The 21,170-nt window shown below is 43.7% G+C and overlaps 3 protein-coding genes across 4 annotated transcripts in view; 2 read left to right on the top strand and 1 right to left on the bottom strand.

The window, feature by feature from the left end:
• Nucleotides 1-1,235: 1,235 nt before the first annotated feature.
• slc12a1 (solute carrier family 12 member 1) lies at nucleotides 1,236-13,498 on the top strand (the record flags this gene model as incomplete). The annotated part of the gene is made up of 26 exons (XM_084475946.1): nucleotides 1,236-1,499; nucleotides 2,715-2,855; nucleotides 3,256-3,331; nucleotides 4,005-4,100; nucleotides 4,686-4,825; nucleotides 4,949-5,059; nucleotides 5,148-5,259; nucleotides 5,379-5,506; nucleotides 5,723-5,807; nucleotides 5,968-6,143; nucleotides 6,434-6,541; nucleotides 6,712-6,835; nucleotides 7,626-7,727; nucleotides 7,955-8,110; nucleotides 8,281-8,380; nucleotides 8,475-8,586; nucleotides 9,090-9,230; nucleotides 9,915-10,021; nucleotides 10,538-10,620; nucleotides 11,051-11,176; nucleotides 11,893-12,021; nucleotides 12,324-12,435; nucleotides 12,580-12,666; nucleotides 12,773-12,908; nucleotides 13,069-13,136; nucleotides 13,363-13,498. 26 exons carry the CDS (start codon nucleotides 1,236-1,238, stop codon nucleotides 13,496-13,498), a joined length of 3,156 nt encoding a protein of 1,051 aa, XP_084332072.1.
• A 960-nt stretch (nucleotides 13,499-14,458) lies between these two features.
• dut (deoxyuridine triphosphatase) lies at nucleotides 14,459-16,486 on the top strand. The gene is made up of 7 exons (XM_084476494.1): nucleotides 14,459-14,633; nucleotides 15,363-15,501; nucleotides 15,595-15,686; nucleotides 15,796-15,840; nucleotides 15,923-15,997; nucleotides 16,169-16,239; nucleotides 16,353-16,486. The coding sequence occupies exons 1-7, from the start codon at nucleotides 14,513-14,515 to the stop codon at nucleotides 16,407-16,409; spliced, it is 600 nt and encodes a 199-aa protein (XP_084332620.1). The 5' UTR covers nucleotides 14,459-14,512; the 3' UTR covers nucleotides 16,410-16,486.
• Nucleotides 16,487-16,957: 471 nt separating this feature from the next.
• Nucleotides 16,958-21,170, bottom strand: part of fbn1 (fibrillin 1) — a 62,907-nt gene continuing 58,694 nt past the window's right edge. Inside the window, exons 61-66 of one of the 2 annotated variants that reach the window (XM_084476647.1) lie at nucleotides 20,730-20,846; nucleotides 19,928-20,056; nucleotides 19,603-19,722; nucleotides 19,143-19,374; nucleotides 18,836-19,049; nucleotides 16,958-18,692 (exon numbers count right to left, since the gene is read on the bottom strand). In XM_084476647.1, the coding sequence (XP_084332773.1) occupies nucleotides 18,312-18,692; nucleotides 18,836-19,049; nucleotides 19,143-19,374; nucleotides 19,603-19,722; nucleotides 19,928-20,056; nucleotides 20,730-20,846 (1,193 nt within the window). In that variant the 3' untranslated portion in view covers nucleotides 16,958-18,311. The remainder of the gene's footprint in view (nucleotides 18,693-18,835; nucleotides 19,050-19,142; nucleotides 19,375-19,602; nucleotides 19,723-19,927; nucleotides 20,057-20,729; nucleotides 20,847-21,170) is intronic. The other variant, XM_084476648.1, reaches the window with a different exon arrangement.

A 21,170-nucleotide genomic window follows, 5' to 3' on the forward strand; every position in this document is an offset into this window, starting at 1 on the left:
CCGCTTGCCTGGGACATCAATCACTGCTGTGCATAAGTAATAAGGAAGTGTACACATTGAGTGGTTCTTTTAAAGGTACTAAAGCCGGTACTAAAGAAGTCAGGTGGGAGGAAAGAAATGCCTCCAGTGTGTTGCTGAGAACAACCATTTTCTATCAACAAATTGTTCTCCCTTTATAGCTATAGTATATTATTTATAATAATAATAACAACAGCAACAACAGCAATAATAATAATAATGTAGCTGTAGTAGTACTTGTTGTCATCTTCATAATCAGAGTGACAGTCGACCTGACATATAAGCCCCGTCCCATTTCGCCCCCCTTAAAACTTCCACTTGGTCTGGAGTGCCCTCAACAGTAAATCTTCCACTTCGTTTTAAGCCTGCATCGGACCTCACTACGTTTTGAGGGTTGATTATGAGGGTAAAATAGCACTCCCCCTTAGCTCCCTACAGTAATGGGACACCCTACCCCTACACGAGAATGTGCAAAATCTAGCGTTAGGGGAGGGATTGGGACGGGCCATACATTATTGTCCCAACATCTGGGACAGGATGTTTATACAGGTAACAGCTAACTATGGGATATTTTGAGACATAGTCATAACACATGACCAAACAACCTCAACCTTGAAACTTTTCCTGTATGCTGATGCTGTGTCACTTTTTGGTCCTTAGTTGTGAACTTTGGGTTATAATATGGTGATTCATCTGAAGGAAGATCAGGAAGAAGCTGTAGACTCATAAACTGCCACCAGAGAACAACATGTGCTCCCGCTAGGCACTTCAGACAATAATATTAGTGATCAATTCTACAAAGCCCAAGCACTAAGCGCCTTTATCTCTCCCCGGGCATTTATGACTTGGTTAATCGTTAAGCAATGCCTTTGTGTCCACTAGGATGAAGCAAGGACATATCTGACACCCCTCATTCAACTTTCCCAGGGTTGATCCACAGCTGACCAATAGCTGACAGCCGTTATATGGCCCTGTTACACAGGGTATAAAGCGGGGGTCATCACAGCTCAGATTCCATAGGACAGCCTTAGAGTGGCTCACTGTAGTGTCAATAGGTTCAGGTTCAACACATATCTTGGTAGCTTTGGTCCAGTCCTACAGATCTGTATCCTGCATGATCTTAAGAGGTTGCAGCAAGTTGACGTATCTCATTGAAAGCGTAGAGTGCAGGGCTGCTTCTATCTGGCTGGCATTGAGAGACAACTCCAGCCTCTCTGATGGAGAGGAAGATCAGTGGCGGCGGGGAGTATGTCAACCAAGCTTTCGACAGCACAGGTGACAATGAGACCTCGTTTTCCGGAAATGGCAATGGCGTCTCCAACGGCGACCACCGAGCGGTGCGTGCCTCCGTGGTGAGCGCCTTCGGTCACGACACCCTGGACCGCGTTCCCCACATTGACCTCTACCGCAACCCCGGGAGCGTCAGCGGACACCGAGCTGTGAGACCTTCTCTGCAGGAGCTTCACGATGTCTTCCAGAAGGTCCGTGTGCATGTGTTGTGTGTCTTTGTGTCTAAGACAGAAAGAGAGAAAAGGACTCAAATGAATTATGAAAAAGTAATCTCTGCACTATATACAAACTCATCTATTGAGATGATACCCCGAGTAATCAAAGATGAATCGTTGAACTGTTTCCTTCACAGCCTTCTGTCAACCTGTCTTTGGAGGAAAGTAAGCATGTGCACAGGTTGACACGGATGTACTTTGCTGAAAAAAGAAAAAACTGATATTCACATTTGCTTTTCCACCATGTCTAGGAGATTAAGGGGTGTGGATTCTGTGTTGGATAAATTGTTTTACCTAAACCATATCATATACACTTACAACTGTAAAAAAAAAAAAAAAAAAAAAAGGTGGTGCAAGCTGCAAGATTTATAGAGGAAAAATCTGATTTGTTTGTACTTAAAAAAATAAATTCTAAATAAAATAATATACCATATAAAGCTCTCTTAAATGGGGAATGCCGTTTACGTGAGCCCCTAAAAAACTCTTAGGTCTATTGCTCTTTAAGAGACATTTCAACTGCTCTGAGCTGCATAAGAGAATGGGACAAAGGTCATCAGAGTTTAAAGGTTATTAAAGCTGAACCAAGAAGGACAAAACATGATGCACTTCTTTCTTAATTTGAATGGCGTTCATCTTGGGGATTACCTTTATTTCAATTTCAATTTCATTATTGAAGTTATTGATAAAAAATAGATATGATCTGCTGAACCCTTTTATACTGACATTCAAGGTTGGTCAGGTATTACATAAAGATATCAGGGTGTAGATAATGTCAGTGTCAACTTGGACTTTTGAAATTACTTTTATTGGTCTAGAAATATGGGCTTTTATCATCGGCCATTCACAAACCAATTGATGCCTTTAGCTTTTGAAACGCCTTTTCAAAAGCACACATGATGAGGATGCTTTTTAGAAAGGACTTTGCATTGCGAAATCATTGGAGTAATATGTAAACACGATACCCTAATCATGTGGCAGTTTCAATCAGTTTTATTAGGAAGACAGGAAGATACAGACTTTGCTTGGACCCAATAAATCTCTACAAAATAATCATGCTATCAACGCAAATGAATTCCCATGAGACAGAAGAAGATAAATTAGGCCCTGTATTTATAAATATCAATGAATGCTTTCTATGTGTTAGACAAGGCTTCCCCTCACACCTTTGGCCCTTTCCTTGGTTCCGCTCAGGGTGGACAGATCTCAGTGCCGGACACGGTGGAGGACGACGAGGACAGCAGCCGAGGGCCCCCCTCAGACGACCTGGAGTCGGCCGTCGCTGTTGAACAGAAAGGAGCCCCGATAAAGTTTGGCTGGATAAAGGGGGTCCTGGTGGGTTCACTGGGGGCCGTGGGGACTACCCCCTTCACTTTATAGGAAACAGACTCTCTCAAATCCTCCATAAAAACACACTTGGGCCCCATTTTCAGTACTTCATTATTTAGTTAATATCGTACTAGGTTCATAAATGATTGTTGGCACTGAGATGCAAACATTTGCAGATAAACATATTTCCTTTTTTGCATGATATTTCTTTATCGATTTTTATCCCCCTTGAAATTGAATATATGAAGGGTGCACATGTGAGGTGGGCAAGAATCGGTCCTGTGTTTCATCGTGCCTTTTCCTGTCATCAACCTACCGTCTTGTGCCAAGTCTGAAGTGGAAGCTAACCATCGCCTGCCGACATCAACCGTAACCACTTGCTGGCTCTGTGGTTATTTTCCTACAGGTGCGATGCATGCTGAACATCTGGGGTGTCATGCTGTTCATCCGTCTGTCCTGGGTGTTTGGTCAGGCCGGCTGGGGTGAGTTGCTCTCCTGCTTCACAGTGAGGCATGAAAAAACATTCCAGATCATCCCCAAGTCACCTGACTGCACTCCATTCAATATATATATATACTGTATATATATATATATATATTTTTTTTTCCCTTTATTTAACCAGGTGAAGTCCCATTGAGATATTGAAATCTCTTTTACAAGGGAGCCCTAGTGGGCACATATAGCAATATGGGTCCATACCATAGTCAGTAGGAAGGATACATTTCCATGTTAATAATGTTATCTATATAGCCCAGACAGATAGGGCGGATGTGTGTTATGTGAGGCTGGTGAAAGCGTATTATAATTATGCAGTCCTCCACTACTTTGTAGTGAATCATTGTCTTGGGACTGTGTGTGTGTGTGTGTGTGTGTGTGTGTGTGTGTGTGTGTGTGTGTGTGTGTGTGTGTGTGTGTGTGTGTGTGTGTGTGTGTGTGTGTGTGTGTGTGTGTGTGTGTGCGTATTTGTGTACGTGTGCATAAGTCTTAGAGGTGAGATGAAGGGGGTTGAGGAGAGATCTGAGTAAAGTTGAGATGAGGTCGCTCAACCAGAATGTGTGCGAGGGGCCACTCCGTACATGGGCATTTCTAATATGTTGGGTCTTGCGTGTGGAGAATAAAATTTGTTTTTTGATTGGCGTAACTTTTGCTTTCCAGGTCTTGGGATTGTTGTTATTCTGTTGAGCTGTGTGGTAACCACCATCACTGGCCTTTCCATGTCTGCTATTTGTACAAACGGAGTTGTCAGAGGAGGTGAGAAAACACTTTCACAATCATCACAATACAATAGCACTTTTATTTACACCTCTGTAGCCTTGTGTATCTTACAAGGTACATATTTTGTAATTGTTATTTTGTAAGTTTACAGACACACTATCTATTCCAGCGTGCAACATACAATTTAGTTGATACATAATTACTGCTCTACCATTGTATACCTTAAGAAACGTTTATGCAGTGACCACAGATAGTCATTTCCTTTCATTTCTGAAAGACAACTTCCCTTGCCAGGAAAGGTTGTTTAGCATTAGTAATATACAACACAAAGCCAGCCACACGTCAATAAGGGGTGGTGGATGCAAACAGTGTGCGCGCATATCCATAATGTTTACACACCCTTAGAAACAGGGCTGTGAGATAGAGAATCGAACAGGAAGCAGGTGAAGCAGAAGTTTCTTGGATAAAGACACAAAGTTACAAACTGCACCCCATAGCTTTCACCATAAATAATTTTCTTCCTGACATGTAGTCAATGAATCCTTGATGTGGTGATTAATCATCCACCATTGTGTGTGCGTGTCTGTAATTGTCTATTGTCCATGGTCTTGGTCTTCACAGGAGGAGCCTACTACTTGATATCACGCAGCTTAGGACCAGAGTTTGGAGGCTCCATCGGTCTGATCTTTGCCTTTGCCAACGCAGTGGCCGTAGCTATGTATGTGGTTGGATTTGCAGAGACTGTGGTTCAGCTTCTCTTAGTACGTAAGCATGCATTAAGGCAACTATCTTAGCCATGACTATTTGATTTTTAAATACAACTGTATATATCAACTGTATATATCAAGGCTTCACCGTCGCCCTCCCGGCTGCCTCTCTTCCAGGACTATGATTCCATCATGGTGGATCCCTTAAATGACATCAGGATCATTGGCTGTATCACAGTGGTGCTGCTCCTGGGCATATCAGTAGCTGGTATGGAATGGGAAGCCAAGGTAAGAGAAAGACAACAGGAAACTGGCTAGCATTGTCAACCAACCACATGAATGCAAACTTGAAATCGTCCTTTGATTTCACCAATAGGCCCAGATTGTTCTGCTCATTATCTTGTTGGTGGCCATCGTCAACGTGATTGTGGGAACCTTCATCCCAGCCACAGACACTAAGAAACAACAAGGCTTCTTCAACTACCAATGTGAGACACAAAGAAGTGACACCCTGCATGCTCAACACACTCTCACACTGAAGCTTTTTATTCAGATGGTATAGCTTGTACCTGCTCTCACTTTATGTGTGTTTCTTTTTTCTTTGCAGTAAACATATTCATGGAAAACTTTACACCAGATTTCCGAGGAGCAGAGTCCTTTTTCTCCGTTTTTGCCATCTTCTTCCCTGCTGCCACTGGCATTCTCGCCGGAGCCAACATCTCTGGAGACCTGAAGGTGACTGTTGAAATTGGTGACTGTTGAAATTGACCCAAAGAGTTCATGAACCACAGATTCGTTAGCCTTGTGAGACCATACAGATATTCAAGTTTGACTTTTGCAATAAATCTCAGTCTGGCCTTGGCTGGTCCGCAGTTGATTTTCAAAGACGTTGTTCAAAACCTCGAGCATACGTTTGAGTCCGTTGTGTTTTTTACGTTCTGTTTGTTACAGGATCCTCAAGCAGCCATTCCTAAGGGAACCCTGTGGGCCATTTTGATCACGGGTGTCACTTACCTCGGAGTAGCCCTCTGTGTCTGTACGTATTACGTAAAGCTTGATTTATCTTTGACATATTTCCATTTTTCAAAAAAGAATATGTTAACCCAATAGGTATCACATCCAATGTTTAATACATGAAATCCAGATCTCACAGTAAATTCCATATTCCTAAGCACTGCTCTCATTGTGTTTGTCAGCTGCCACTGTTGTCCGTGACGCCACTGGAAACATCACGTCCTTCATCAACACCACAGTCACACCAGACTGGTCCTGCACTGGTCCTTCAGTGGCGGCCTGTGAACTGGGGTACAACTTCTCTTCCTGTACTACAAGCCCGGACTCCTGCGAGTTTGGCCTGATGCATAATTTCCAGGTACACCGGCCTTAAGGTTTCCTCTAACTGTGCTTTAGCATGACCTCTTCAGATGCTGAGAAACGCATTTGTTAACCCCCCCCCCCACACACACACACATATACATACACACACACACACACACACACACACACAAACACAGTGCATAGCTTCCCAAATGGTTTCTCTGTAGAAATTCAAGTTATATGAATGGGACTATAGTTATAGAAGTTGAAAGTTCTCATGAAACCGAGTCCTTTTTGACCCAATTCTTTTTCCTTCTTTGGAAACTTTGAACATTTTTCTTGCAGGTGATGGCCATGGTCTCAGGATTTGGTCCCCTCGTCATCGCCGGAACCTTCTCAGCCACCCTGTCTTCTGCCCTGGCTTCACTAGTCAGTGCTCCCAAAGTCTTCCAGGTTTGTCCAACACACCAAGAAAGATACGGTACTATCACACCAGTTATTGATCACTCCCTGCTCACACGCATTGGTTTGGCTGACCTTGGCCGTGAACAAGTAAAAGTATTCAGTGACACGTCTGAAGCATTCTCAGTCGTCCTCTTTGAACAGAGACTGTTCCTCAACAGGCCCTGTGCAAGGACAACATCTACACAGCACTGCATTTCTTCGCCAAGGGAAGCGGCAGGAACAACGAGCCCATCCGCGGCTACGTCCTCACCTTCTTGATCTCTGTGGCCTTCATCCTCATAGGTCGGTTGATGAGCGCTGGGTTATGATATAGTACAAAAAGGCCATCTAGAAGAGGAAAACGTTGTAGGTTACACAGAAAACACAGGCAAGAAGTTGTTTGTAGTCGTTTACTCAGTATGCATTAGGGTAAAGCCTTGTTAGACCATCTACATATTTAAGTTGTGTTCGGCAATGCATATCAGTCAGTCTGGCATTGGCTTGACAGCAATTGATTTCCACGTATGGGCATAGCCTTACATTGCTCAAAAATTCCAGAAGATCACATCAAATAACCAAGGGTTGCTCTTGCTCTCTTTCCTCTTCCCTTATCCAATCCGAAGTCTGGAAAAACATGTCTGAGAAAAGCTTATTGTGCAGATCTCTTCAACATCGTTATTTGGTCTACTACAGATAAAACGTCTTTGATTGCTCAGTCGATTACTACACTGTCCTAGGGATCAGCAGACCATAGAGCTCCACAAAGTGCTTTCACAAACTCAAAATCCCTGTCCCTTTGCAATCTTTTTTCAATGGGCTTGGGGTTAGACTGATCCTGACTGATCCGCAGAGAGCAACAGAACGTGAACTTGTGAGATCAGGATAAGATAGATTATTAAATTATATTTTTAATTTATCTGGAAAGAACCCAACCCAATAGGCTACGAATGAATGATATCATCGTCATAATCAATGATAATCATACTTAAACAAGAAAGAAATATCATCCAGCTCACCACTCTCCTCAGCGTGGTGCGTGCTGACGGAGCTTCAGGGAACCCCCTCAGCCTAAGTGTGCTCTCTGTGTTTGTAGGCGACCTGAACATTATCGCTCCCATCATTTCCAACTTCTTCCTGGCCTCCTACGCTCTCATCAACTTCTCCTGCTTCCACGCCTCCTACGCCAAGTCTCCAGGTCGGTTCTGAACACACATATACGTGAGCATGTCCCTGGTCCATACAGGAACAAGTACGTTCTTATCAGGATCTCTCTGTCGGTCTTGGATTTCTTTTTGATAGTGTTTGTAGTGTTGTAGTGTCCTAGTAGTGTTGTAGTGTCCTAGTAGTGTTGTAGTGTCCTAGTGTACAGGATAAGGAATCCATAAGATGTTTGCTTTACATTCTTGGTGGTCTGCTCCGTAGGCTGGCGCCCGGCCTACAGGTTCTACAACATGTGGCTGTCGCTGATGGGCGCGGTGCTTTGCTGCGTCGTCATGTTCGTCATCAACTGGTGGGCCGCGCTCCTCACCTACGGCATCGAGATCCTTCTTTACATCTATGTCACCGTCAAGAAGCCCGGTGAGTGCAGTGTGTGTGACGCACGGCAAGAGCACGAAACGCCTGCATGTGTTCGTGTACGCAGACCTTTAGTCTTTTTACCCGTTATGTTTGACTGTTATGAACGTCACCATCGGCTTCATCGTTAGCATTAGCATCAGCACTAACACATTAACCCCGCCTTCTTCTAGATGTGAACTGGGGTTCGTCCACCCAGGCGGTGACCTTTGTCAGCGCGGTCAGCAACACCCTGTCTCTGTCCGGCGTCGAGGACCATGTGAAGAACTTCAGGTACCAGAACGACCGCAGGGGCAATTCCTCAAATCGTTGACATGAAATATGTCAGTGTCCTCACATGTTCCCTCTTCATCCACTGCTCCACCAGGCCTCAGATCATGGTCCTCACTGGGTCGGTACGCACCAGACCGGCTCTCCTGGACCTGGCCCACTCCTTATCCAAGACCTATGGACTCTGTCTTACCTCCGAAATCTTTGTGGTATGTAATCTGAATCCACGGACTTTAACAAGTTGTTGCTTATCAGTGTCTCATATGTCAAGACCCGAGGGGAGAATGTGGCTAGGATATGCTCCATTCCTTTGATTTAAAAGCAAAGTAGGCAGGAGAATGCTAATTTATATCCCAAAGGAACAGCTGTGGCCATTTTTATTCAAATTTCAACCTTTAATCAAGTGTAAACCTGTCACCTAACTTTTAAGTAGAATAAAGTATATATGTAAGTGTGTTCTTTTAACGAATGCCAGTGGGAAAGCAGAGAAATGCGAAACGTACTAGAAACAGGGTTGAGGGTCACCTATTTCCTCTGAATTTAAGAATTTCCTCTAGAATTTGTGATTGGTGGACACACACACACATGCACACATTCATACATACATACATAATGTAAACACCCTAAATGTATAATGTATCTTCATCATGAAACTTAGACGCTCGCAACACGTTCCTTCATTCATGAGGCGAGCTGATTTTTATCTGTCCAGGGCCCACGGGGGAAGGTGCTTCAGGAGATGAACGCTGGCATGGAGAAGAACCAACTATGGCTTCATAAGAACAAACGCAAAGCCTTCTACACTGCAGTGGCCTGCGACGACTTCAGGCAAGGGGCAGAGACCCTACTGCAGGTCAGCTGGTCAGCATATGGACGCATGTCTTCCTTGCAGTCTGTTAGTGTTTTGAATAGAGAAGTTTCAAAACACTAACTATGTATTTTGAAATGCAACATATCAACATATGCAGTTTGACTTCAGCACAACGCTTTTTACTGTCTCTTAACTTGAGACTGATCCAACACAAAGTGTGACTCTATCAGCTAGAGATAACTGTGGTTCCGGAGCAGACCATGGCTCCCGGCAAGGCCTTTATTGGACACAGCGAGTGAAATAGTTAATGTGGGGCGACAAGATAACAAGTGTTACAGCTCTGGCTATCGCAGTGGCCCAAGGATATAGCTTTGGTTCCTTGTCAAGGCTTCTTACTTCAAACACTGTGGAGGTATAAAAGTTAGAATTGATTAACAAAAGCCCTGTGGCTGAGGGACAGAAGCAGAGGACGATCTTGTCGATAATCAGCTCGTAACTTCAGGAAGTAGAACTTCTTCACAGGCTTATCTTGTCCCAGTAAAAGGATTCTTTTATTTTAGATACACCTTTTTATTGATTTGTTTTGATTTGTTTATTTGTCATAGATTAAATATTTTCTACCCGTAAGTTAATTGAATACACTGTCTGGGTTTGTGTGGTTTCAATCAATTGGTGAAACAGTCCTGTTGATCTTTATGTTGTTTGTTCTAACGCTGACGCCAACAGGGCTCTGGTCTGGGTCGCCTGAAGCCCAACATCCTCATGATGGGCTTCAAAAAGGACTGGAGGATGGCCAACACTCAGGCCATCAAGAACTATGTGGGAGTGCTCCAGTATGTCACTCACCCTCACATTTATGGTGTGCTTGTGTGTGTGTGTGTGTGTGTGTGTGTGTGTGTGTGTGTGTGTGTGTGTGTGTGTGTGTGTGTGTGTGTGTATGTGAGTGTATACTCACATATACAAGCACACATCATAAATATATTCATCCTCACACATATACACATATACACACATGTTCACACAGATACACACACACATACAAGCATACTCACACACACACACACACACACACACACACACACACACACACACACACTCACTCACTCACTCACTCACTCACTCACTCACTCACTCACTCACACATCTTCTCACTTCTCACACACAGAGGCACATACACACACACTTTCCCTCACATTTAAACACACACACTAATGCATGCACAAGCACACTTTTTAGATTATTAAGAAAATGTAATAATCGAATAAAAGAAACACTGTATATTATATTAATATTATATGCAGATGCTTAATGATGCTCGTGTCCTCATATGCTGCTTGCTTTTGTTCCAGCGATGCGTTTGACTTCGAGTACGGCACTCTGGTGCTAAGAGTGCCCCAGGGTCTGGACATGTCTCAGTTCGTAGAGGAAGAAGGTGGGTGCATTAATATGAGCCCCTCTCACAAATTAACTGACTAACATACAGTATCAAAGCCATAGGTTTTAGTGTTTTGAAGTGTACAGATTAATGCACACTAAATATTATGATTTTATGCTAACGGTAACACAGAAGTGATTATGCAAATGTACCTGATTAGGAAATGATTACTATCCTGCTTGTTAGCTGTATGACGTTTTGGTTATTTACACACAGACGTTATTTAATAACGTCTGTGTTGCATCGCAGGACATCTTTCTATGAAGCTAGTGTGGTAATGTCAACACTAATAGTAGGATAGTGTAATGTTCCAGCTCCCAGTTGAAGGGTTGTAGGTTCAAGTAAGTGAAAGGCCTCATCTGTTCCTGATAAAACATGTCAGTTAAATGACTAAATAAATAGTACATTGTTTTCTGCTGCTCTCTAGAGGAAATGAAGAAAGCTGCAAAGGAGCAAGAGGATCAGGAGAAGGAGCTCGTGTCCAATGGAGTGAAAGGAAAGGGAATGTTCAAGAAATCCAGGAACTCATCTCAAAAAGTGCTCACCACCAGAGGTATACTACTTCTTCTTTATGAATTATAAAATAGCATGTTATTCCGTATTCCTTGCAACTGGACATAAGTATAGTGATGTAATTTGTAAAAGTTGACATCATAATTGAGAGTGTTCTGAGAAAAAGTAATTTTTTTAAACAGAACACATGCCCGCTGTAGCCTTAAATAAAGAAACTGCCTTTACAAAAGTAGCCTGCAATTCAGATGTCTTTGTGAATAAAGTTCTCCATCCTCTTTCATAAGTTATAACACAATCAGCTAGCTCCTAGAAGCACATCGATGGGGATTTGATCTAATAAAATGGCTTCTCTTGTCCAGTAAGACTAAGGTCTGAAAAAACATTTTACTCAGACAGCGGGGGGCCTGTTATATTCAGCATATTTATAGTCTGGTTCTTTCAGTCTTGGACACATACACACACACACACACACACACACACACACACACACACACACACACACACACACACACACACACACACACACACACACACACACACACACACACACACACACACACACACACACACAGCGTAGACACATTATTTTGCCAGGCATTGCTGGAGTATGCAATGTGCAGTCTAATTGGAACATGAGATTTCAGAGCTGGCTGTCCCTGCTAATGTTCTTACGTTCCTCCACACAGAGACAGACACTCTCTGTCACCCCCCCGCTACACCCATATGCTAACTCTGTTTATTCCCTCTATCCACCAGTGTCAGTGTGCAGCCCTCCACCAGAACAGGTGGCCAAGAATAATAAGATGCTATTGGAGGCCAGCACTCAGTTCCAGAAGAAACAGTCCAAAGGCACCATTGACGTGTGGTGGTTGTTTGATGACGGCGGTGGGTCTTCATCGCCTCTGGGCTCAAGCAGTCACATCACATGCACTGTATGGCGCCACCCTAAGACAGACAACACACAGAGAGGAACATTACACTTCAGCCATAGATATGGAAAAACTGTTTTAGAACTGACTAACTGACTTATGCTATGTTGAATGAATCATTTATTTTCATATTTCCATACCATCTTCTGTCACTATTAGAGGGGGAAATAGGCCATGAGATATCGATTGCTACTAATTCTAACAGAGAGGTGAAAAAATAATGAAACAAATGAATGAATGAACAAATCTGTCATCCAGGTCTGACGCTGCTGCTGCCCTACATCCTCACCACCAGGAAGAAGTGGAAGGACTGTAAGTTGAGGATCTTTGTTGCCGGGCAACCTGGACGCACTGAGCAGGATAAAGAGGAGTAAGATTATTATAAAAGTGCACGATAATGATTACACACATTTATTTTATAGAAGAAAGAAGCTGCCAGACGCAGTTTATCTTTTTTTCTTATAGTGAGTCCAGGAGTCCAAGAGAGTCCAACTAAATACTCTTCTCTCTGCAGCATGAAGAACCTGTTGGCAAAATTCAGAATTAACTGCAGTGACATTAATGTCATCGACGACCTTCATATCAGCCCCAAATCGGATAAGTAAGTGTTTCCCTTTTCTATTGCTTAAACCACTATTCCAGAGGGTGGTTTAAGCTTTCTTTAATGCTATAGAAAATAATGTATAAATCCATGGGCTTCCTTTTAGCTGGAAGGCATTTGAAGACATGATTGAACCCTTCCGTCTGCATGAGGATGGCAAAGACAAGGCCCGCAGCGAAGCATTGCGAAAAGAATCGCCCTGGATGATCACAGACGAAGAGCTCAGCAGCTTTGAAGAAAAGGTAAAACAACCAGATTGAAAATATTCACCATAGAAAATAAAATGTATGAATATATAATACAAATGTATTCAAGAAGATATACAGAAGACAGACAGATTGTGTTTCTTTTGGAGTTAATTTGTTAGTTGATAACACAGTATTTTGGTCCGTTTGTTTGCAGACTAACCTGCAGGTGCGTCTGAATGAGCTTCTCCGGGAGAACTCGAGTTCGGCTAACCTCATCATAGTGTAAGTTTGGACCACTTAGGTGAAACATCCCATACTGTACAGCTCTCATGCAATATTTATTATACGTATAAATAAATTTAAAATATAACTGAAAAAAAATATATATATATATATGTGTGTGTATTTTTTTCTATAAAAGGAAAGAGGCAAAACATATGTTCACATTACAAAAAAGTACAATTGTGGTTCAACGGAGCGCTTGCGGTTCGCCCTGTGACCTTTACAGGAGCATGCCTATTGCCAGAAAGGAGTCGGTCTCTGATCACCTCTACATGGCCTGGCTGGACTCTCTGACCAAGAACCTCCCTCCCACGCTGCTCATCAGAGGAAACCACAAGAGTGTCCTCACCTTCTACTCCTGAGCCCCTCGGGGCCGGGGGGGCGGGGGGGAGACGACAACGGCAGACAACCTTGTTGCCAAAATTATATTTTTTCAAAAGGACTTTGTGGTCTGTTTTATTGTAAGGGAACTTGTGCCGGAGCAGACCCAAAATGCAGAAACATTTTCAACATGACTCAAGTGATGTTAATCTCTGGAGTGGTCGGCTATCTGAATTCATGGAATAGATTTCAATGCTTCAAAGTAGGCAAAAGGAAATCTAGAGTTGGTAATGCTTTTCCCCCTAGCGAGGCCACAATGTTTTATAACAGTCGTATGTACAATCCAACCACACCAGGGCAAGTTGCTGGTTGGCAATATGGCAGGTCACTGCCATCACAACGTTTTATAAAAGCATTAATATAGAATATATCAATACATGTTTAGTATTTTTGATAGTAAAGAATGACTATGGACGACTATGGAAAACCAACAGGTGTTGGGTATATGATTATTTGTCATTAGGCTTATAACATACAAAAGTATGAACTTTTGTTTATTGTTATTGTTTGACATGCATAGTGTGTTGCTGTATTATAAAGCCGTTTATCTTTTTCAAATATTACAAAGGGTAGGCTATAAATTTTTTGCCTATAGCCTACTAACACAGGCTTAGTGTTAATGAAAATTGCTTAATTGTCTGTATATTTTTTAATGTAGAATTATATTACCTATCGTCTTATTGAATGTGATCATTTCATTTAAAGAATAATAAAAATATTGTCTTCTTATTTTTGTATTTATCATTTCAGATTATTGGATAGGCCTTACGTAGTAGGGCTTCCACAGATGGACATAAGATATGTATAATATATGTTTGGTGTAACCTATTAACGGTACATAATTGACCGTCATCATGCGTTAGCTGAACAATACGACACGTTGACATAACGCGCCTCCTCAGGTGAGGGCGCAGTGACCCCTGCAGGAGGAAAACGCGACGTCTGCAGCTCGTGTCGAACTACCATGTCGAAGTTAACATGAACCTAGATCGATCATGATTCAAACTGTTCGCCGAGGATTGGTCCAGCAACTACTGGGATCTTCGCTTCGGCAAACGGCCCCACATTCTGTGCAAAGGAAATGTAATATGTCGACTCAATACAAAGATGAGCACGGTACGGTCCCCGGTCTTGATGGCATGCCTTTGAGGATTTCCCTTCCGAATCGTACAATGGCTTAGTTGTCTTTTAGCACTCTTGCTTGTTTTGCAATGCCATTGTAACAAACAAATGCAACCATGAAACATGCTTCAATATTTAACGTAGTTTGGCTTGTTGCTGATGCAATGGGCCAACAGTACCCTGGTTGGACCGGAGTTGTAAACTAAGAAGACATTTTGACTGTAATCTCGCGGGAGGAGTTGCCCACCAGGAAGTGACGTCCTAGTGACGAAGCGTTGCGCTCTAGCTATACATGTGTCGTTTTATTTATTTAGGATTATTTTATTTTATTCACACTCAACAGTATTTGCATAAAATTAATACATCTTACTTGACATGCGTGCCGGTTAAACTCACACACACACACACACACACACACACACACACACACACACACACACACACACACACACACACACACACACACACACACACACACACACACACACACACACACACACACACACACACACACACACACACACACACACACACACACACGGAAGGGGCGTGCCAATGGCATGCTGTTCGGCGCTACTTTCAGCCCGCGAAATCTGAATTACTTTCCGCAAGCTTGACGAGCGGTCGGACACATCTAGAAGCGACAACGGATAACTACAAGCTGCATACTTTTGACTTTTCTTTTTAATAACATGCCTTCGCTTGGTGTAAAAAATGCTTCAGATGTCTCTCCACTGAAGAGGACAAAGACTGAAACGCACTCTGAAGATGACCGACTCGTCCTTAAATTCGCTAAACTGACTGAGCTGGCGACGACCCCAACGAGGGGTTCTCCCAGAGCTGCAGGCTACGACCTCTACAGGTTTGTTCACCGTGTTGCTGTAATAGTGCTGCCATTACTTCTAGATTTCACAAGTGCAAATGTATCGACTTCTTGCTTTTTCCGACCATGCAGTGCTTACGAGTACACTATTGAACCTATGGACAAGGCCCTCGTACTTACTGACGTGCAGATTGCGGTTCCTCACGGCTACTACGGTCGAGTAGGTGAGTGTCATGCACATCCTTAGAAAATTAACACTCAGTGTGTTCATTTTCACCGTTTTATTGATTCTGATCATTTTATATATTATACTAACCAAATCATTTTCTATAGCACCCAGATCTGGACTGGCAGTGAAGCACTTCATTGATGTTGGTGGTGAGTTGATCACTGAACAGGTCCTAATTACAGCTGTGGTGTTATCCATTGCTTTTAACCGGTGTGCTTTTCTTTTCTTTAGCTGGAGTTGTAGATGAGGATTATAGAGGCAATGTCGGAGTTGTGCTCTTCAACTTCGCCAAGACTCCCTTTGAGGGTACGTGTGGTTACTTACCTCCTCGTTTATTAACTTTAATAAGGTTTAATAAGTCATGGGTGTATGTTCTGGCTAGACACCTGGACTACTCTTATTGGTTGTCCCTAAATGATGTGAACGCTCTTCAGAGATCATTTCCTTTGTGTGAAATGTTGTCTCCTCCCCCTGCAGTGAAGAAGGGCGACCGCGTAGCTCAGCTGATCTGTGAGAAGATCTGCTACCCGGAGCTAGTGATGCAGGAGGTAGACCTCACACCCCCGCTCTCTGAAATGCTACTGAACCCTTTTTAAATCTTTGATATAAATTGTTTCCCACATGGTTAATTGTATAACTTTTTGGGGGTTTTGTTTTTCAGACCCTTGACGAGACGGAACGTGGAGCTGGGGGCTTTGGGTCAACTGGAACCAACTGAAGTGAACATTGTAGAGTACTAAAGTATGAATTGGTTGTTATGTGAATTAAATATTTGTTTATATTATTCGTTTTTCATTGGTCTACTTTTCCTTATTTTTTTAACAATATATCTGTTATGCATTAAGTTGGGGTTCTTGTATTCATTTTTACTTCTCTAATGATAATCTCCCAGACACTAATGCAGGTAGATTGAAATTATGAAAGAAGAAAAAAATGTTTTTTAACTGAGTTATTTCGCCACATGGGGGCACTATAGGGAAATAAATAATTCAGTGTATCACAAAGGTTCAACTTGACTTTAATAGGTTACAATAATTGCTTGTATCTGTCCTGTAGTTAAGTTGTATTTTATTTGAACCTTTGTCTTAATTTCAGGGAAAATACTGAAACTGACGACTAAAGGGTATAATTGTTCCCCATGTACACACCCCATATGCCTCCTTGAGCAAGCGCTCCCTAAATATGTAGCTGAATATATTGGAGGAAATCGGCCAAGTAGCTACAAAGTAAAAAAGGTAACAGCCTCAATAATTAAATAAACCATAGCAGTGGTGACATATACACCAAAAATATGTAAGTTTATTGTGAATTTCGGACTAAAACCCTCACTGACGTGAGTGGAGAACACAGACGGGTGTCTTACGGCTGGTCCAAGACGATGCGGCACTGATTGTACTTGTGAGAGAATGTGTGGCCATGAAGGCCTCAGTGCATAATCATGAAGGCCCACGTTTGGCGTCATCACAATGTGGTATGTGTGTGCACAGATTTGTATGTATACACAGTTTACAAAGTAGTTGGTCATTATAAGCACCATTACAAACCCCTTCAACGTTGCGAGGCTTCCTATAGTTTACAAATGCTTCATAGATTAAAGGTGGCATTGATTATTACAGTATAAACACACATAATTTACATGTAGTATAAAGAAGAGCACACAGGGTATGAAGCTAACTGTTTTTGTAGCGAAGACTTGAAATCTGAAGAAGCGGCCGATGGAATGGAATTATTGTGACTACTGAATAGTACAGTGCATTTCAGAAGTCTGTAGTTGTTTTGCTAGCACCAGTAAATATGAATTATTCTAGTCAGTAGGAAAAATGGAATAAGCTTAGTTTAAATATGCAGAAGACGTCATTCATTCCGACACGGGTCCATTTCAATAGTCTACAGTAAGTTCCTTTCCTCAGCCAACAACTTCCGGTTAGTCGTAAATATTTTCATTCAAATTTTTAAGAAAGTAAGATGCTGTTTTTTTTGTTTAATAGAGGAAAGGAAGTCACTGCAAATTAATTACTTCCAATTCTTCCACCAAAGACGAGCTACGTAAAGCCTTCTACAGTTCAAGTGCCCTTTCAAACTGGTGCCCGATTCCACATATCATATACAACATTAAAGAAAACTCTTGCAACTTCCCCCCTCTGCCCACCCCCCCCCCCCCCTCTCACATTCTCTAGAGCACTTTTTGCACACAGCTGAAGTTGTTTGTCAGGACAATAGGTTCTTCATCTGAGGATCATGACATATGGACAAGATCAGCCGATCGTTTTTAAACAAAAACAAAAAAAACGTGGGCGATTGTATATCTATGATATGTAGAATCGTCTTTGGGAATCAAACAATTTCATCCCCCACCCCCCCACCCCCCCACCCATGACCGCCCGCCCCTCCCACCCTACAAAACCCCCATCCTTGTCTCTTTGGTGTCAAGCCTTCCTCCACGTTGGAGCAAGGAAGGAGCTGCCCTCTCCCCCGCCGCCGCCGACCCAGACTCGGTGCTTCCTCCAGCAGCCACAGATGCTTTTGCTTCGGGCCCTTCTGTTGTTTTCCTTGGAGGACGTCTGAGCCTGGATGGACAGCCGCAGCGTGGCAGCCTCTGCCTGTCTCTGTCCCGTGGCGGTTAATGGAGGACAATCTGCACCCTCATCCTCAGCGTGTCACCCAGCTGTCCTGTGAGGTAATCCTTATCGTGTCTGTCCTCCAGCTCGGCCAGCTCCTTCTTGCGGTACAGCGGCGCGCTGCTGATCTGGAGCTCGTACGCCCCGGGAGGCAGTGCCTTCTTCCTCTTGGCCAGGTGGAGGTAGCTCACGCCCTGAGCCTGGTGGATCTTAAAGTAGCCCTCCTGGTTGCCGTAATCGATGGTGTAGCGCACATGGTCGTTGAGGGTGGACAGGGCTGGCGTGAACTCAAGGATGGGGACCCCGCCGCTCAGGTCGCTGATGTTCAGGTTGAACAGGAGGGTGTCCTCGATGTCCAGGCTGGCCATGCTCACCACCTCCTGGTTTTAGAATAAAGTGAATACATTTTAAAGCCCTTTGGAGACTGATACTGTGGTTAAGATGTACCGTATACAAACAAACTTGTAAGCAGAAGCAAAACACAACAACGAGTACATGAGTGTCACGTGGGTATGGGCAAACCAACCTGCTGGTGACTGAGGAGCACCCCCTCCTGGGTGGAGTTGGTACTGCGTCGACTGCGTCCCTTCTTGGGATAGCCATTGACCTTACATTCATAGCAGGCCTCGTGAGAGAGAGCGTTCTCGTCTGTCGCTCCACCTCCATCCCCAATGCCACCTTGTCCAATACTGACGCCCGAGTCAGTGCTGCCGTCGAAGCCCGCGCCGGACACGCAGTGTCTGCAACACAAACACAGCCACCGTGTGGTCGGTTATACCCCCGACCGACCGTTACAGCCATGCTCAGCCAAGCAGCGCTCCCAGCCCACCTACCCTTGGCCTGCCCGGAAGTACCCCGACGGGCAGCCGCAGAGGTAGCCCCCGTCCGTGTTGGAGCAGCCGTAGTTGCAGGGGTTCTGGCTGGAGGAGCACTCGTTGACGTCGGAGCAGCCTCCGCTGTTCTGCTGGAAGTTGAAGCCGGTGGGGCAACTGCAGCGGAAGCTCCCCAGTGTGTTGTGGCACGACGCCCCCCCGCAGATCTGGCTGTTTTGACATTCATTCTCATCTGGGTCACAGGAAATAAACAGGAAGTAAGTCAAAAGGTCATCCTGCTGAAAGAACATAAAACAATACTGGGAAGTCTGGGATTGCTATTATGAGAATATGGGAGAAGGTTTAATGCAGTAGGAATGATTTGACACTATTTATATACCACTGGGATGGCCAATTTGTTGTGTACAACAATAGAATGAAGAGTTTACAGTTGAACAGTATAATATTAATGTGGACGGACCGACACACTGGTTCCACTGGTAGTGCTGGAGGTAGCCCTGAGGGCAGCTGCACCTGTACCCTCCCACCAGGTTCTGACAGCCGTGTTGACACCTGTGGTTGTCATCACACTCATCCATATCTACACACACACACACACACACACACACACACACACACAATGAGAATCAAACTGAAACACATTTACTAAAGAGGAGGGTGGTTTACATTGAGGCCATTTGGCAGATCCTTTTACCCAAAGGGACTCACAACATCTACATTTGTCAGAAGCAAGAGAAACAACAATATAAGGACGTAATGTAAGGAGGTTTCTATTTGTCACCGACCTTCACATGTTTGTCCAGCAGGGTCCAATGAAAATCCACGTTGACAGTCACAATTATAACTCCCTGGACTGTTCTGGCAGACCCCATTGCTGCCGCACAGATTAGGGTCCGAGGCACACTCGTTATTGTCTACACAAGAAACAACGCAGAAGTTAGGACTCTGGAATGGTACAACCGCTGCATAGGCCTACGATAGAAGGTTGGGCCATACTGCATTTGGAAAAACCTAACTCATGTCAAGTGAGGTTATATCAGGTTATATCAGGTTATATCAAGTGAGGTATAGGTGTAATATGCTCATCAATCCCCAAACTGTGAAACAACCAAGCATGGCTTAAAGCCTTGCCATGAGCACATAATCACTCTCCAATATAACCTTTAAACACAGCTTCTGCAAGGCTGAGGTGGTGTGGGATTAGCTCTAAAGAGGGGACGTAAAGCACTGGACATGGGAGCTGCCTTGTGGTCTGCAGCGAGAGTAAGAGCGCAAGAGTGGTCACCATGACAACCACTGCTCCACAACAAGTCACTGCTAGGCTCCCATGACTCAAAGCCATCGGGCCTAATGAGCTCAGTGTGATATCAGTCTGCGTCTATTAGCTCGCAGAGAGGGTTACGGGGTCTTCTACAAGCTGGGACCAGATATACTGTGAGTTATCTGAATGCTGTTGTGTTTATTCGAAAGAAAAGTAAAAAAGTAAGAGGGAAAAAAGGGTTTTTGGCAGTGAGAGCCAGAAGGTGTACGCTCAGTTTGAAGATATAGAATACACAATGAATTCAATATAAAACTTTGTGTACTCACCTATACAGGCTGTGTGATGCTGAGTGAAGCCTGGAGGACATTTGCAGGTGAATCCTCCGATGGTGTTGACACACAGGAACTGACAGTTGTGCTGTTTGCTTGAGCACTCGTCCAGATCTGAGATGTGGGCAGACTCAGAATTAGACATGTGGCACATGTGCAATAACCGCACAAACACCCCACAGGGATAGAGGTCAAGGAGTTTTATATAGTTGTCCTCATGAAGCGGTGTTGATGTTGAGATATTGCTTTCACAAGTGGTCCCTCTCCCCCACCCCCAGCATGTCTATTAATTCTCCATCAAGTCGGTGAACTACAAATGAACTGTTGAGGAAGCAGACACTGGAAACTGGGAGTTCAGGCTGGCGAAGTCAACGGTGAGGAGAAGAGCGTGCTTGTTTAGACTCCAAAACAAGCCTAACAAATGGGCACAGATGTGCA

The sequence above is a fragment of the Micromesistius poutassou genome (genome assembly GCF_964030765.1).
Source record: "Micromesistius poutassou genome assembly, chromosome: 12".
Lineage (NCBI taxonomy): Eukaryota > Metazoa > Chordata > Actinopteri > Gadiformes > Gadidae > Micromesistius > Micromesistius poutassou.